This window comes from Zosterops lateralis (assembly GCF_965231275.1).
Source record: "Zosterops lateralis genome assembly, chromosome: 1".
In the NCBI taxonomy this organism is placed as follows: domain Eukaryota; kingdom Metazoa; phylum Chordata; class Aves; order Passeriformes; family Zosteropidae; genus Zosterops; species Zosterops lateralis.
The window spans coordinates 99,276,509-99,291,150 of NC_139762.1; the positions used below are offsets into that span (position 1 = coordinate 99,276,509).

General features: G+C 38.0%; 1 protein-coding gene across 2 annotated transcripts; it reads right to left on the minus strand.

The window, feature by feature from the left end:
- Positions 1 to 9,786: 9,786 nt before the first annotated feature.
- MC5R (melanocortin 5 receptor) lies at positions 9,787 to 14,337 on the minus strand. 2 transcript variants are annotated; one of them, XM_083870092.1, is made up of 2 exons: positions 14,113 to 14,337; positions 9,787 to 13,275 (listed from the first exon to the last, which is right to left on the minus strand). In XM_083870092.1, the coding sequence occupies exon 2, from the start codon at positions 13,187 to 13,189 to the stop codon at positions 12,212 to 12,214; it is 978 nt and encodes a 325-aa protein (XP_083726218.1). In that variant the 5' UTR covers positions 13,190 to 13,275; positions 14,113 to 14,337; the 3' UTR covers positions 9,787 to 12,211. The 2 variants fall into 2 exon arrangements, with proteins under 2 accessions (XP_083726218.1, XP_083726217.1); XM_083870091.1 differs by having other exon boundaries at positions 14,105 to 14,335.
- Positions 14,338 to 14,642: the final 305 nt, after the last annotated feature.

Sequence of the window (14,642 nt, forward strand, 5' to 3'; positions counted from 1 at the left end):
TCAGTCTAAGTCACAAAGAAGGAGAAAAATCCTGCCTCATATACAACTGGCCCACGAGTTGTTGAACTGAAATAAGTAGAATGACGTGCAATGTGAAGTATCCCTCAGCATGATTCAAGTAGTCTGTCTCTTCACCTCTCCATTCACTTAAAAAGCTCATTGTATTCCAGGAAATCTGTTGTTGGACTAAGAATGGGTATTTAGAGATATTTTATGTTTAATGGCATTCTACTGCTGAGACGGTCTTTGGGAAATTCGTACCCTGTGTTTACTGCATTTTCACTCACTTTTAGTTTGAGGAAAAAAGGTTGAGGCATACTAAATTTTTTTATTAGATCATTTTCTTTTAAGTACATTAAGATTAAAAAAAAAAAAAAACAACAAAAACACCTTTAATCAGAATAATTCAAGACTATAGTAAGAATTTTTAAAAAACAATAATTCAAGGAAAGAACATCTCCAGAGTCCCAGTAATGACTGCCTTCTATTTTGTCACTTAATGATAGGTTATCATAGATTATATAAAAGTGTATGAAATATTAAGGTCACCATAACACCATCCATATAATTATGGCAATTAATCATGTCCTTTAAAGTTCTCCCTGTCTTTCATCTTGTGTAGAAGAAAACAAAAATGTAACACCAGAGAACATCTGAAATGTGCATCTTCTTTCTAAATACCCTGCCTGCTGCATAAGGACTCATGATACTTATTTATACATTTTCCAATCTATTTCTTAATCACAATCTTTGTATCTCACCACCCCTCGCTGCTCCTTCCCTATGCTAAAGCCACAAAAAGTCAAGGAGTTGGTAGCTCCTAATGGCCTGCAATCCCTGCTCTGCAGACAGAGAATCTGGCAAAACAGTCTGGATTGGGAGACCCTGGACACATTTTTTGTATGGAGCTCAAACAAATTTTAAGTGGATCCCCAGAAGAAGATCTAAAAAAACTGAAATTTGCATTGTGCAAGTCTTAGCAATAAAGGCACCTGTTTGAAAAGAATTTTTAAACCACCAGATTATGGGGCTACTAAAGGGATATCCAGACATCACAGCTGTTAGATTTAAACAGGAATTTCTGGTCAAACCAAGTTAAATTTTAAATACACACTTGCAAACTTCAGAACTGCTCTAGAGCACATAGTCAAATGGCTATTTCTAAATTTATCCCAAAGAAATTCTTTCACTTTATTCAGGAATTATTCTTTCATTTATTTTTTACAGTTTTTTTTTTAAACTGGTTTTCATCCTGATGGTTGAACAGTTGTTTGAAATGACAGCTCATCCCTTTGCTTGTGGGAATTCAAACAGGAACATTGGCAGATATGAATTTAGGTGATTTTTATTATTCTGTTGCATTTTACCTCCTCCAACTTTTTTAAATGCTTGCTTCTTTTATTAAATATTTTGGAAACAAAATACACAAATAGCTAGGGATGATTAGAGGTGCAGTAGCAATAATCAATTCAAAATAATACTAAATAAGGCAGATTCAAATAAGGGTAAACAATTACAGGAAATTAAATTATTAATAAAATGGGTCATGTCACTGCTAGATCTGGATAAATTAATTTTAGCATTTATCATTCCATGAACTTGTTTCTTCTTTCTGTTTTGGAGGGTTTAAATCAAATAATTTATTCCATCATTGTTTCTTAGTTCAAGCAGAATTTTGTACAAAGCTGCTTTACAGTTCAAGCTAGTGATTTCTGACTGAATTGTAGTGTTAAATTTCATCCATTTCTTATGCTCTGATCTTAACCTGAACTCATGAAAGCTTCTATAATGAATCTTTACATTTATAAATGGAGGAAGATTTCCTTTGGATCATATTTATTTACCCCTTAAGAACAGAGTTATCACTCTTCACCTTCTTTCTTGGGAAAGAGACCTGAATATCTGCTAAATTTTCATTAAACTTATTTCAAAATTTTAAGAACAGAATGGATTAAAACAATCCACCAGCCTGACTTTCATAGTAAAGACCATAAAAATCTCATCCTGTGATTTCTGCACCAAGGTGATTGCTGTACTAATTCCTCATTATTAACAATGCATTTTCACCATGTTATTTCCACTACTATTTTCACAGCCTCTCAATTTATTGTTTTAATGCAATAATGGCACCACACATAAAAAGTTACATTTCCAAATGTCTGGAAAATAATTGATAATGCCTGCATAATCCTTTTACTTGTGTTTTCTTGCTTTATTCTAGCTCCAGTAAGAAGCATGCACAGTGTATGAAGAAGTGAGAAAGATTAATGACCCTTTGCAAGAACAAATTGCATGGTGAGTCATGTCATATCTTTAGGCACTTGAATTTGTCAAGTACAGAACAGAAGACAATGATCCTGCTGAGCAATTTACTCAGGGTTCATCTACCTCTTGCACTGGGCCACAATGCAGAGATCTTTAAAGAAGCTCTAGGCAAGCTGGTGCCAAGGCTGTGGGAAGCATAGCACTGCTGGCACTGTCAGCAGATGGCTGTTACACCGGAAGACAAGGCCAAATTTTAGGTGGCTAAATGACCTGGGACCCTTAAGTCAGTCCACATGCCATATTTTCCTTTATTCTGCTGGGATATTGGGTGTAGGAGGGGAATCTAGCATGGTTTCCCTGCCCCCGAGCCATCAAGTATGCAGCCCTGCAGATTTCAGAAATACAGTGTGCAGTTGTGAAGAGCAGCCTGCTCTTATGAATTTGCTCAACTAGTGACTAAATCAAAAACACTGCCACAAAGCTAATGAACAGTGGATGCCAGTCAACTACTTTTTCAAAAGAAAACCTGCAAACTTAAAAAATGCCCTCAAACCCTCTAACTGCAGATACACTAAGGGGATTTTAGATTCAGTGCCTAGGTGAGTAATCAAAGACAGCAGCCTTAGAAAAACAAGTATTCCAAAAAACTTTGCTTGTTTTCATTCACCATTGATTGTCTCTTTCCCATAGGATGAATCCATTTCAAATCCAGTCTGTTTCTGCAGTGCAGAGAAATGTGTTGCTGCAGGAGGCACAGGCAATGCTCGTTACGAGCTGCTATCCAAGTCCATGGTTACTTAAGGAACAGGTTCTCAGTTAACCCATACTACTAGTCTGTCGATCTATGGATCAGTAGAGTGATGAAAGAGTAAACCTGAAAAAAAATAGTTACCCTGAGATTAGCAGAATTGTTTAGAGCATGGTGCTGATGACACCAAGGTTGTGGGTTCAATCCTCATTTACTTAATAGCTGGACTCCATAATCCTTAAGGGTCCCTTCCAACTCAGAATATTCTGTGAATCTGTGAATTACAACTCCTTCATCTGCAGCACAAGCACAGGAACAGTGGTAGAAGATCACAGAAAGCTAAGCAGCAATAGCCCTAATGCCCCTCAACAAATTGGGAGTCAAATAAGCCCTAATAAAGTAGAAAAGATCTTTAAGTGAATCCTACCCTATACAAGATGAACCATTTCTGTAGAATAAAAGTCACTTTTATTGATTTTTGTAAATAACTCAAGTTGCAGCAAAATATTAACTTAAAACTGTGGGTGTCATTAACAAATCTCTGTCTAATTTCCATTTATGCTTCCATTTCAAAGGTAAGAAACAGCATTTCATATTCTAACTCTCCTCCTTTACAGAGAATTTTCAAATTCTCCCAGGAAATAACATGGAGAATTTGACACAAGTTTCTCTTTGCCTTGTCTGTGGTTTTGCCAAGGCATTTGCACTACAAATAATGTTTCAAGAATACCATCATCCTTTTAAAGTCTTTGAAATACAGTCTGAGCATGCCTCCTTCTGGAACTACTCAGCCCCACACTACAGGGAAAAACTAAAAGAAAATGGATGTAAACATTCAAATTACAGTATCTGGTAAGAATTATTAAGTTTAAGAATCAGTAGTTTGTCAAGCTGAACTATGTTGGTCACTTCAGGCTAGAGGTGCTTTGTAAGGCAGAGACAGGATAGCACACAGACAGCAAAGTTTCCCTATCTGAAATGTATTTTAAATGAAAGCAGATATTATGTTGAAAATACATTTAAATTAAAACCTCCATAGGAAAATGCAGAAACCCCTCAAGTACAACTTTTAAGGTGTGCTTCCCCTGTGGCCTGGCTCATCAGAAAAGGAATGGCAGTCTAACAAAACCTCTCCTTACCTGACATCTGAGACAATTGCTAACAGTAGTAACGAATATGTCACCTTTAAGACTTGAAATCCTAACAGCTGTGGCTGTTTAAAGTAATTGATAAAGCAAATGCATTGTATTTGGTTTGTTTTCAAAGGACAGTCCTACTCAGTACAAGCATTTCAGAGGACAAAGGATGCATTAGCAAGGGGAATTACTTGTGTGCAAAATGCTCTCAGACAGTTTGAAAAAAGCCTCCAAACACTTTCAGCTTCTGAATGTCACAGTGCCCTACTCCCTATCCGTAACTTATGTTTTAGCAATGTATTTATTTGTGTATTCCAGCAGCAGTGATCATTGCTGCTTCAGAGTTTTTCACATTTCAAGGACATTCCAGGCCTGTTGCACAGATACAATTCACAGTCAACAAGCCATAGCTGAGAAACTAGAAGAAGAAGAAAAAAATAGAGAAGTGTTACTTAACCACAAATGTATGAAATCAGTATTTTAGAGCTCTACTTTCAAAAATACCTCATCTTTACCTCTGTGCCTGCACCCTCATGGCAATGCTATGCTTCTGCAAGCAATCTTGCAGCCATTGTTTGAGATTTCATTCATCAGTGTTTGCAAAATACTTTGAGACTCTCAGAAGGGAGACACTACAGTATTCTAAATATCTGCCTAATTTGCTCTGGTCAGAAGTTATTTTACCCAGTCAAGCTGAAAGATCAAAAATATAATTGAAAAATAAACTGCAGAAGAAAATACAACAAAAATCAAATTGAAGATTATTAAATTCCTTCCTGTTTATTTACGGAGAAGGTTCAGTGTATCTTTTCCAAAATGCATGACTGCCAGGGCCACATGCACATCCCCATCAAAGGCTGGAGTGGAGATGAGAGACACCTGCTGCAGGCAATGGTCTTAGGACAAGGTCTGGTAGCAGCCTCCACAGGGCCTCTTCTTTATCAGTTCTGCTAGTTCACCACAGATTTCTTTCATTGTTTGCCCTATTCATGTCATTAGGTGCTTTTGCTTTTACCCAGCACTAAAAACACTGACACTACACTGGCCATTATTAATTCAGCAAAGTTTTCAATGTGTAGTGCCAGGTGCCCAGCCTCCCCACATCTTCACCTTGGTTCTTCCCTGAGAATTAAACCTTTCATTATTCAGTCCAGTTATTTATTACCCTCTTTAAAAATTCAATGCAGTCTTCTAACTGACATTTTCAACAAAAGGTCATCTGAAATATACACAGTGTTCCTCATATTGCCTGCCTTCCCCTCTAAAGGTCCACCAGAGATAATGTTGTGTTTGTGATCTATTTACTCATTATATTGTGCAACAGGCCTTTGATCCCCCGCTCGTCTACATGCCAGGGCTGTCTCCCATGAGGTTGCTCTAGGGTGGTTTTCCTCTTTCTATTCCCTTCCAATTAAGCTGGACATGTTTTCAATATCCTCCACTCTAAATAAGGCTATACAGTGTATTGCTTAAAATGCCATGGCTGAGTTCAGTCATTAATTGCAGATGACTGGAGCACCAGGCAAAACCAAGGAGCTGCATGAGGAGCTGGGAGCATAAATTCACCTGTCACTTATACCTAAAATCCTTGCACCTTCCAGTTTTCTAGAAGCTGAGCACCTCTACTTTGGACAGCAGGAACACCCATAGACTACAAATACCATCTTAAAAATTACTTCAGTCAAAATCAGTAAAAAAACATGTTTCTCCTCTTGTTTCACCAATGGGACCATTCAACTTTCCAGAGTGTAACTAAACCATCAGACTACACAATGAATACCATCTTTTTCTTTGCAAGGCTTTCCTTCAAAAATCCACCACTAGATTCAGAGGTGGACACATCAATGTCCCTTTTCAGTGTAAAAACCTGAATATTTAGCAGTTTCACTGTAAGAAATAATAGTAAGGTCTGTGTAAGGCTATCGCAGCACTATGAATTGTAGGGATATAGAATTTCAGGGGCTTATGTTCTGACTCAAAAACTGTGCAAAACTTTTCAGAAAGAAGTTGAGAGCAAAGAAAAGGTATAATACGAAGATGATAGTCTGATCTTCCACACTCCTAGGGCCATATTTTCAGGGTAGGTGAAGTAGTCCCAAAATTTCTGTGAAAAATAACATTGAAAAAGCTAATTCATGGGCAACTTTACTTATTGCCTGCCAAAAGCAATTGTGTCCTGTTAAAAACTGACAAACTAAAGAGAAAAATTAATCCCATTTTCTTTGTGGGTTTTTGGTTTTGCTTTTGGATTTTTTTTTGTCACTGTTAATTAAAGTATTTATGCAACAGAGTATCAAAAAAGGTTCATTTGATGCCTTTGCAAATCATCTGGAGCCAGCATGCAAAGCTGTTCATTCCATTTCTCATCGTGCTTTAATCAGGGGTAAAATCAGCCTAATTGAAAGGAGGGGAGTGATGAATCACCATCTGGAGGTAGCAAATTATATGCTTACCATCCTTCTCAAGGAAATTATGATCTTCCAGGAGAAGCTTGTGTCTGAACTTGGGATCTCTGATCCTCAGCCACCCACAGCATGGCTGGGGCATGAAGCCCTTCCAGCCTCTGTGGCCAGGCTTTCATCCCATTAGAGGTAGGGAAATGAAAGCTGTGTCCAGCAGTTGAGTTCTTCTACAGAGACAGGACACGGCCAAGGCATATACTTGGTCTTGGAAAGACAGAAACACCTCTAAGCAATGTATTTTTGGCATAAGTTTTGCATATCCTCACCATGAAAAATGAAAACTTATTTAGAGAACAGAGAGCATTTGTTTCTATGAGCATTTTACAGATATTGAAATTTTCCAAATTACGGAGTGTGTTGTACTACATGAAAATACATTGTTACATACTCCATAGACAACAAAAGAGGCAGCAGCATCTGGCACTGTAGAAATGTAGTTTTCATCTAGATCTGGATTATCCTTTGCTTATCTGGTCCCCTCTGAGCCAAAAACAAAATAATAGGTCTGGGAAAACAACACAATGCCAACAAGGTATGAAGATACTAGTAGAGATTAAATGGGCCAGGATTCTTAGCTGGAAAAGATAAAATTTATAGAAGAATATAAGGGAGTGGGGTAATAAATGTCACAGGGGAAATGAATGGGGACTAGTTATTTCATTTCTTTACAATATGGGCACTAATTATTTTTTTTTTCTTTGCAACATAAGGACTCAGGGTATTGAAGAACACTTATAAGTAGATGTTTTATAAGAGAAAAAAAATCATTTTTCCACTCAACATATCTAACTTGTGAAACAAGGTGTTGCAGATTAGAATAAAGAGATCCAAGAGTGATTAGGTAAATTTGTGTGAGACACATTCATTTAGAGCAATTGGTCACAAATCTGTAAATATAACTTCATGCCCAAGAAGTCCCTAAACCAGAGCTTGCTAGGAGCTCTGCTGGTATTCCAGAGGATTACTAGACACAAGTCCAGACTTTACATAATGTCCCTGAAGAGCTGCCCTTTGTTTTGATGGAAATCCTTCACTCCTTGCTCAGCACAGCCAGTCACATACTCTTAGGGCTCTTTTAGGCAAGCTGCTTAAAAAGAAACTGTTGTGAGAACAATGCTTAGGGACCATAAGAGTTTAACAAGTTTACTAGATCTTTAGTTTAACTAGTTTCTAGGGGAACTGTTCTGTCACACTGATCTGCTATAATTTTCAAAACTTCAAGATGCAAGAAGTACTTCAGGTTTTTTTCTTCTACTTCAGATTTTGACTGTCACTAGTTTGCTCACAGGTAGCAGAATGAGAAACATGATACAGATTGGAAAGAAGTGTAACAAATAACAAAGAGCAGAAAAGTTAGAGAAAAAGGAACTATATATTCTCACATACATTTCATCTGTTGATGTCACCTGTGATTTTACTTAATATTTGGGAGTAAGAACTGATGTAGACATGTATGTAAGTGTAGACACACACACACACCTCAGACTCTTCTGTCCTGTGTGAAGAGCAAGTGGATCCAAGGTACCCACAGCTCAGGTTGTAACACAGGATAAGATTAGAAAAAGAAGGAGAACATTTCACCTGGAGATAAACTAGCAGAGAGTCTTATGCAGGCAGCTCCACCACAGCCTGTGCGACTTTCTGTCCCTCATGTGAGGACCCCCACCTCCCCATCCATGTTCCCAAATCTTCTTCACCCACCCCGCCTAACAGGAAGGGCACTGTACATAAAAACCAACATGGCTGAAGACTGGGACCATCCTCTGCAATTCCTGAACGCAGCAGTGGTCACCATCAGTCTTGTATGCAAGAAGCTGATGAACAACAGAAGAAGCATTTACTGAAAAATAGGCAGGAGAATCTACAACAAGACTTTGGAGTAAAACAGAGTCCTTGAAGATTTCAGAGAGCAGACTGCGTGAGGGAGTGGAGTTGTTTTCCTAAAGGTTTTAAATCTTTTCTGCCTGCTTAACATTTATGTGTGCAGGAAATTCCTGTGGTTTCTGCATTTATTTGCAAAGGATTCACAAAAAAAATGGAACTCCAGTCTCCAGAGAGATATTCTGAGAAGAGTTTCTGAGGGGATAAGCCTAAGCAGTGGGAATGAATGTGCAACTCACTCTCGAAAGGGTTCCACATTACATTAGTGGACTGCTGGACACTGGTTGCACGAAGGGTGCGGATGTGTAGATTGTAGATCTGTAAACAGTCATCCCTCCCAGCCCAGCCTCAGCCACACTGGTACTCAGTAATTGGAGTTTTTTGTGACAGATTTGTGTCCATTTGGGAAGCAGGATCATGAAGCCCAGGACCATAAGGAACTTTGCTCTATCCAGTTGTAGCCATTTTGTGTTATAGGAATGCTAAGGCTTTTTGAGAAACAAGTACCTCCTAGAACCTTATCGTGACCATGGCATGGAGAAAGGATTCAGATTTTTCTTTTAATATTCCCCCTGATAAAAATCTGCTTAAAGTGCAGATGACTTTAAAGAAGTTAATCCCACTTGCAGCAGGGGGGAGATCAGAATACTTGCTTACTAAGAACTTTTAAATTATGACACACAGTGAAGTGTTCTGCCATCAAAGCAATAGAAATTAGTTTTGGCACTTTTGGGCAGAATTATTGTGATTTGAGCTTTTTTGTACCCAGTGACTAAAGCTAAGCAGTAAATGACTGTCTGGATAAGCAAAAGGAGTGTCATTAACTACAGGGACATGGTGCAAGGACAGTCTAGGAACTAATTTTTCAAGACTGTCCTGTGACAACAGATTTCCTGCTTACGCACTGCTGGCTTGTCCCAGTCTGTCACAACACAGTGTTTTCCAGGCTCTGACAGAAGTGACAGTATGCTAAATGTTCCTTTTATTCTGCAGCTAAACCTGAGAAAGAAACATATTAAAGCTTGTCATGGTCTCCCAGAGATATGTATTCTAGATTCATCACTAGAATGTAAACAGCCTGTTTTGCAGGAAATATTCTAGCCTGTTTTGAAAATACTTTCATTTCACTTTTAAGTTGTTTCAGCTCCCCACCTGTAAAGCTTATAATGAAGATGTGATGCTGACACCCAGGGGAACATAGGTATGAATGTAAATACACTGTATTAATCTGTACCTCTCATTCAGAATGTTTCTTAAGAAGGCATCTGTTTAAATGAGATGTGAAAGTCTGTAATGCAATATTCCCTCTGTGAATAATGTAGCAGAAACGTTTCAATGAATAACCAGAAATGTGGGGGTTTCCAGCCATCCAGTTTAATAGTTTCTTCATATGTCTGTGTTTATACATCAAACAGACTTCAAACAAAAGAAAACAAAACAAAAAAGAATAATATACAATTCAAGAAAATACCTAAAGCTATTACAGTTTTGGCTTCCCCTTAGTTGATTTACAGTTATGTACAAAACTCTCTTATTTGCAATACCCAGTGAAGATTTAATGATTTATTTACATCAGCTGGTGCCTTTCACTGTGCAGTGGAACTGTCTCCTTTTGTCATAGTTCATTCATAGTTGCAAGAGCCAACATTTTGAGAACATTTATGGATAGGATTAAGAGATGGATTGAAACAAGGGAAGATTCTGACTAGTGACCAGCAATATTCTCTGAAATCCCATTTTCAGATTAGCTGAAGGAAGACTCCAGCCCCTAGTGCACTAATATAATCAGTATATCAATCAGCATAATATCGTATCTCTACTGACAATAACATTCCCACTCATGTCAGAGGGAGATATATGTGAGCTGGAGGAGTAGTAAATTTTAGGCAGACAAAATGTGTAACTCTGGTGCTAAAGATGCAGGTTAATTCTCCTGTCAGAAACCTCCTAAGCAAATGAAGACATAAAGTAGGCTCTAAGTATGTGAAGTGGATACTTTCCAATTTTTCTTTCACAAGAGATAAAATGAGGAGGGGAAAAATACAATTTTATTATAATATGCAAACTGTGTCATAGAATCACTGAATAGTTTGGGTTGGAAGGCACTTGTGAAGGTAATCTGCTATTAATGGTTCAAAGCAGGGCCAACTTCAAAGTTAGAGTCAGCTTTCAATTTAGTGCAGATGTTTCAGAGCCATGTCCAGTCAAGTTCTAAATATCTCTAAGATGGATTTTGCACAACCATTGAGCACCTGTTCACATATTTGACAATTCTAATGACAAAAAAATCTCCTAAAACCCAATCAGGATTTTCACCTTGAAAGTATAACTTAACAGTCATGGAATAAATCATAAACCTTCTGTTGATAAACAAGAGTTTTACAGTAGTCTACCACCACTTGAAATCTTTTCATAACTTAAATCACAGCACAAGATGTGCACCATTCATGGTCATCAAGAAATATCACAGTTGCACTTCCTCCTTCTTTTGTAAGCCCAGTATTCTGCACATTACACAGCTGTTGCAGAACAGCAGGTTTATGAAAGCATGACTAGATGCAAAATACTCACACAAAAGGTATGAGGGTTTCAGCTTTGAATCCTCTTAACTAAGAGCATTTTTTTGTTTTGTTTTGTTTTGTTTTTTGTTTTTTGTTTGGGGAGCAAAAGTCAGGAATCTCTTATAGTTACATGTGCCTGATGTTTTGAATTTTTTTTTTTTTTTTGCTATTGGCTGCCATGCCTTTTGATTACCAAAGTTGTTTTGTTTCTCTTAACTTGAAAGATGCAATCTACAGTAACACAAGCTCTTCATAGCCAAAAGGCTTTTCTAATGTCTATACAAAGGCAGCCTCTCACTCAGTCTTTCCATCTCCACAAAACATGACACTATCTACAGGCTTGTTCCCTTTGCTTCCCCAGCCCTGGCAAATAAACAAAACAGACAAACTAGAATCAGCTCAATCTTCATATTCAGCCTTAAAATCCACCTGTGGTACATCTTGCTTCACAGTGATTTGAACACATACAGTCATATATGACAAAGTGCTGTATCCAGCCTGGAAAATCTCATGGCAACATTGGCTTCTTACAAAATATGTATTTTATGAGAGTAACAGTCATGACTAGAATACAAGACTCCTGATATGTGCATGTATATTGATCATAGCTGCTGACCAAGGTATGTGGAGCTGGATAATTGGAGCTACTTCTCTGATTTTATGCCTTCAGAAGGAAATAGCAAAAAACCTCTGTGTTAATTCTGGGCATCAAAATAAGCCATGCTTATTTTTATCTAGAGAGAGAAATTTTTATTATTTATTTTTTATCTAGAGAGGCAACACCAAAAGAAAGACACATTGAGACACACTAGTGGGTTTGTTCACATGGCAGAACTCACTCATTGCATTTAGCAGAGATAAAAAATAAGGTTTTCCCTGTATAATCCTCTTATAAATTCCAATCTTTAATAGGGTAAATGAGATTCAAAATACTCTTTATCCCCATAATACAGATGCACTGAGTAGCCCCAACCACCAGCATGAGAGAGGTGTGTGGAAGGAAAGAAATGTAAAATCATATGTTAAACAAGGGTTTCTGATTGCTGCAGGAATCAGGACAGCTGAACGGAGAAAATGTTCCATAGGCATTTCAGCAGAATTACAGGATGCAGGAAGATGTTGCCTTTCCATCCTCTTCCCTGGTTTGGTTTTGTTATCTTAATACTTGTTTGATAAGCCGCAGAGCATTCTCAGGCTATAGCAACAAATAATCTCTTTGAAAGTCTTCCTCATTTCCTGGCTACGAAAGGCGTAGATCAAGGGGTCGATCACCGAGTTGCACATAATGAGAATGAGGTACATGTTGAAGTGAGACATGAAGCAAACACAGTAGAGGTTTTGAGGGCAGGAGATCATCAGGATGAGATGAAGGAAGAATGGAGCCCAGCAAACAATGAAGATGCCAAGAAGCATAGTCAGAGTGATGGCTCCTTTCATGCTGGTTCTTTGACGGACAGAGTTGTACCCAGGCAAAGCAGCGATTTTCTTCACGTGAGTACGAGCCAGGAGGAACATATGGATGTACAGTGAGACCATGAGGAACAACATGGTAAAAAACATAGTGATGAGACAAATGACCACGTAAGTTGATTCGTAATAAAGAATGAAAATAATGCCACAGCTCGTGCAAAAGGTCCAGATGCATGCAATGATCAGCCCTGACCTTTTCACTGTCATGATATTGTGATAACGCAGGGCATAGAAGATAGTGATATATCTGTCTACTGCTATAGCCAGCAAACTGCACATGGAAGCCACCACAGATATGCAGATCATGGAATCAAAGACATTGTCTATATGACGGACAAAGGCATCTTCCATAACGATGTGTCTATTGTTTATTAAGTATATGGTTATGGTCTCCCAAGCATTAGACACACTAACCAGCATGTCAGCCACTGCTAAACTGCAAACAAAAAAGTACATGGGTGAGTGCAAGTTCTTGTTCTTAACTATTGCCCATATGACCAAGATGTTTTCAAGGAGGCTTACAATGCCCAGAGTTAGGAACACCTCAGCTGTGATGACCACTTGCTCACATGGTGATGACTTGCTCTTCGCAGTAGGCACAGTAAAGTTGCTACTGAAGGCACTCAGGTTTAGTTCGGAGACATAGAATTGAGAGGATGTGTTCATCTCTGGGAGCTAACACGTTCTGTTCCTTCTGAAGAGCTTGCCAAGGAGTGTGGTAAATGCATTTTCCAAAAGGCAGAAGATCCTGCCTAAAATAAAAAACAACATAGCATGAAGATTACAAGCAGAAGTTGACAACATAAATACCAGCCATTTCTTTTTAATTTGGCTTGTATGTCCCACCACACTCCTGCACTAATTCTAAATTAAACTTTGGTTGGCTCAGAGATTTTCTACCTATCCTTACTGTGAAATTAAAATCACAAACTGATTAAAAATCCATGCACTCTTCATTCATAGTTTTGTTTATTCTATCTGGTTCCCTGGAATACTTCCCCGCAATGTCCTGAAAATTCTGCTGAAAAACAAACAAAAAACAGTTTTCCCAATCCCAGTTCTCAGACCCCAGAAATGCAGGAGGATGTAGTATTAGGTCCAGCAGAAACTGCTCATTTGAATACAGTATAAAGAAGTTTCTATTATTGACACAATAAAGAATTGAACATTTTCAGTAAAATATTTAAATGCTTTCCTGACCTTTGTACATTTAATTTGGCATGAACTGTATTATAAACAGCTTATCTGTGCAGCGTTAACATGCTAATTTAAAAGCACGGCATTAAAGACATTACCAAGGCAAATCTATGTATTTCAGGATACACTAAGATTACAGAACTGGTGTGGGTAGAATAGTATTGTAAAAGAAGTTTTCTCTTCCAAATCAAGAATATTTTATTCAATGGTTTTCTAGTAATGACAATATTTAGGGAAAGTTGTAAGTCATCACATTTTTAATGAAGGGAACGTTCAAAGCTGATTGTCAGTGACTTGTTGCAAATAAAATTCAAAGCATGTAATGCTAAACAATTTTCAATTGTAAAAAGCCATTTCTTATTTGCAATCAAGAATTAACTGTACCTATTTACCAGAGCTGCTCCTTCAGCTGCTTTTCCTCTTCATCGTCTGCAACATTTCCTCCAGAGAGCCGAAGTTTCAGCCCCCCTGACATCTAGGGCTGGTGATTCCTTGGTGGCAAAAGATGAAAAAAAATAGAGGGAAAGGAATTAGTAAATCCATAGAGTCAAAGCTGACCACGTATAAATTACTTACTGTGCAACTGCCTTTTTATAGACTCCAAGCAATAATGACTTCAGTACTCAAACTGTGGCTCCTCCTCCCCTTCTTTGCCCCTCTGGACTTCTCTTTCCACAGATCTCAAAGCAAAGGCTTGGGTTTTTACCACCATCTAGTGGCCTTCCTCTCTCTAACTGAACAGGGATTCTGATCTGAAATTCATTATGAGTTTTCTATAATATTAAAGGGATAAATGTACAAGACACGCTCCTTTCCTTCATTTGTTCACTTTCTTTGCTGTTTCTAGTATGCTGAAAATAAGTTCATCCTGCAGTAGTTCTCCAAAAGAGGATAAAAAGCCATTATTGAAGTGGGAGGCTTA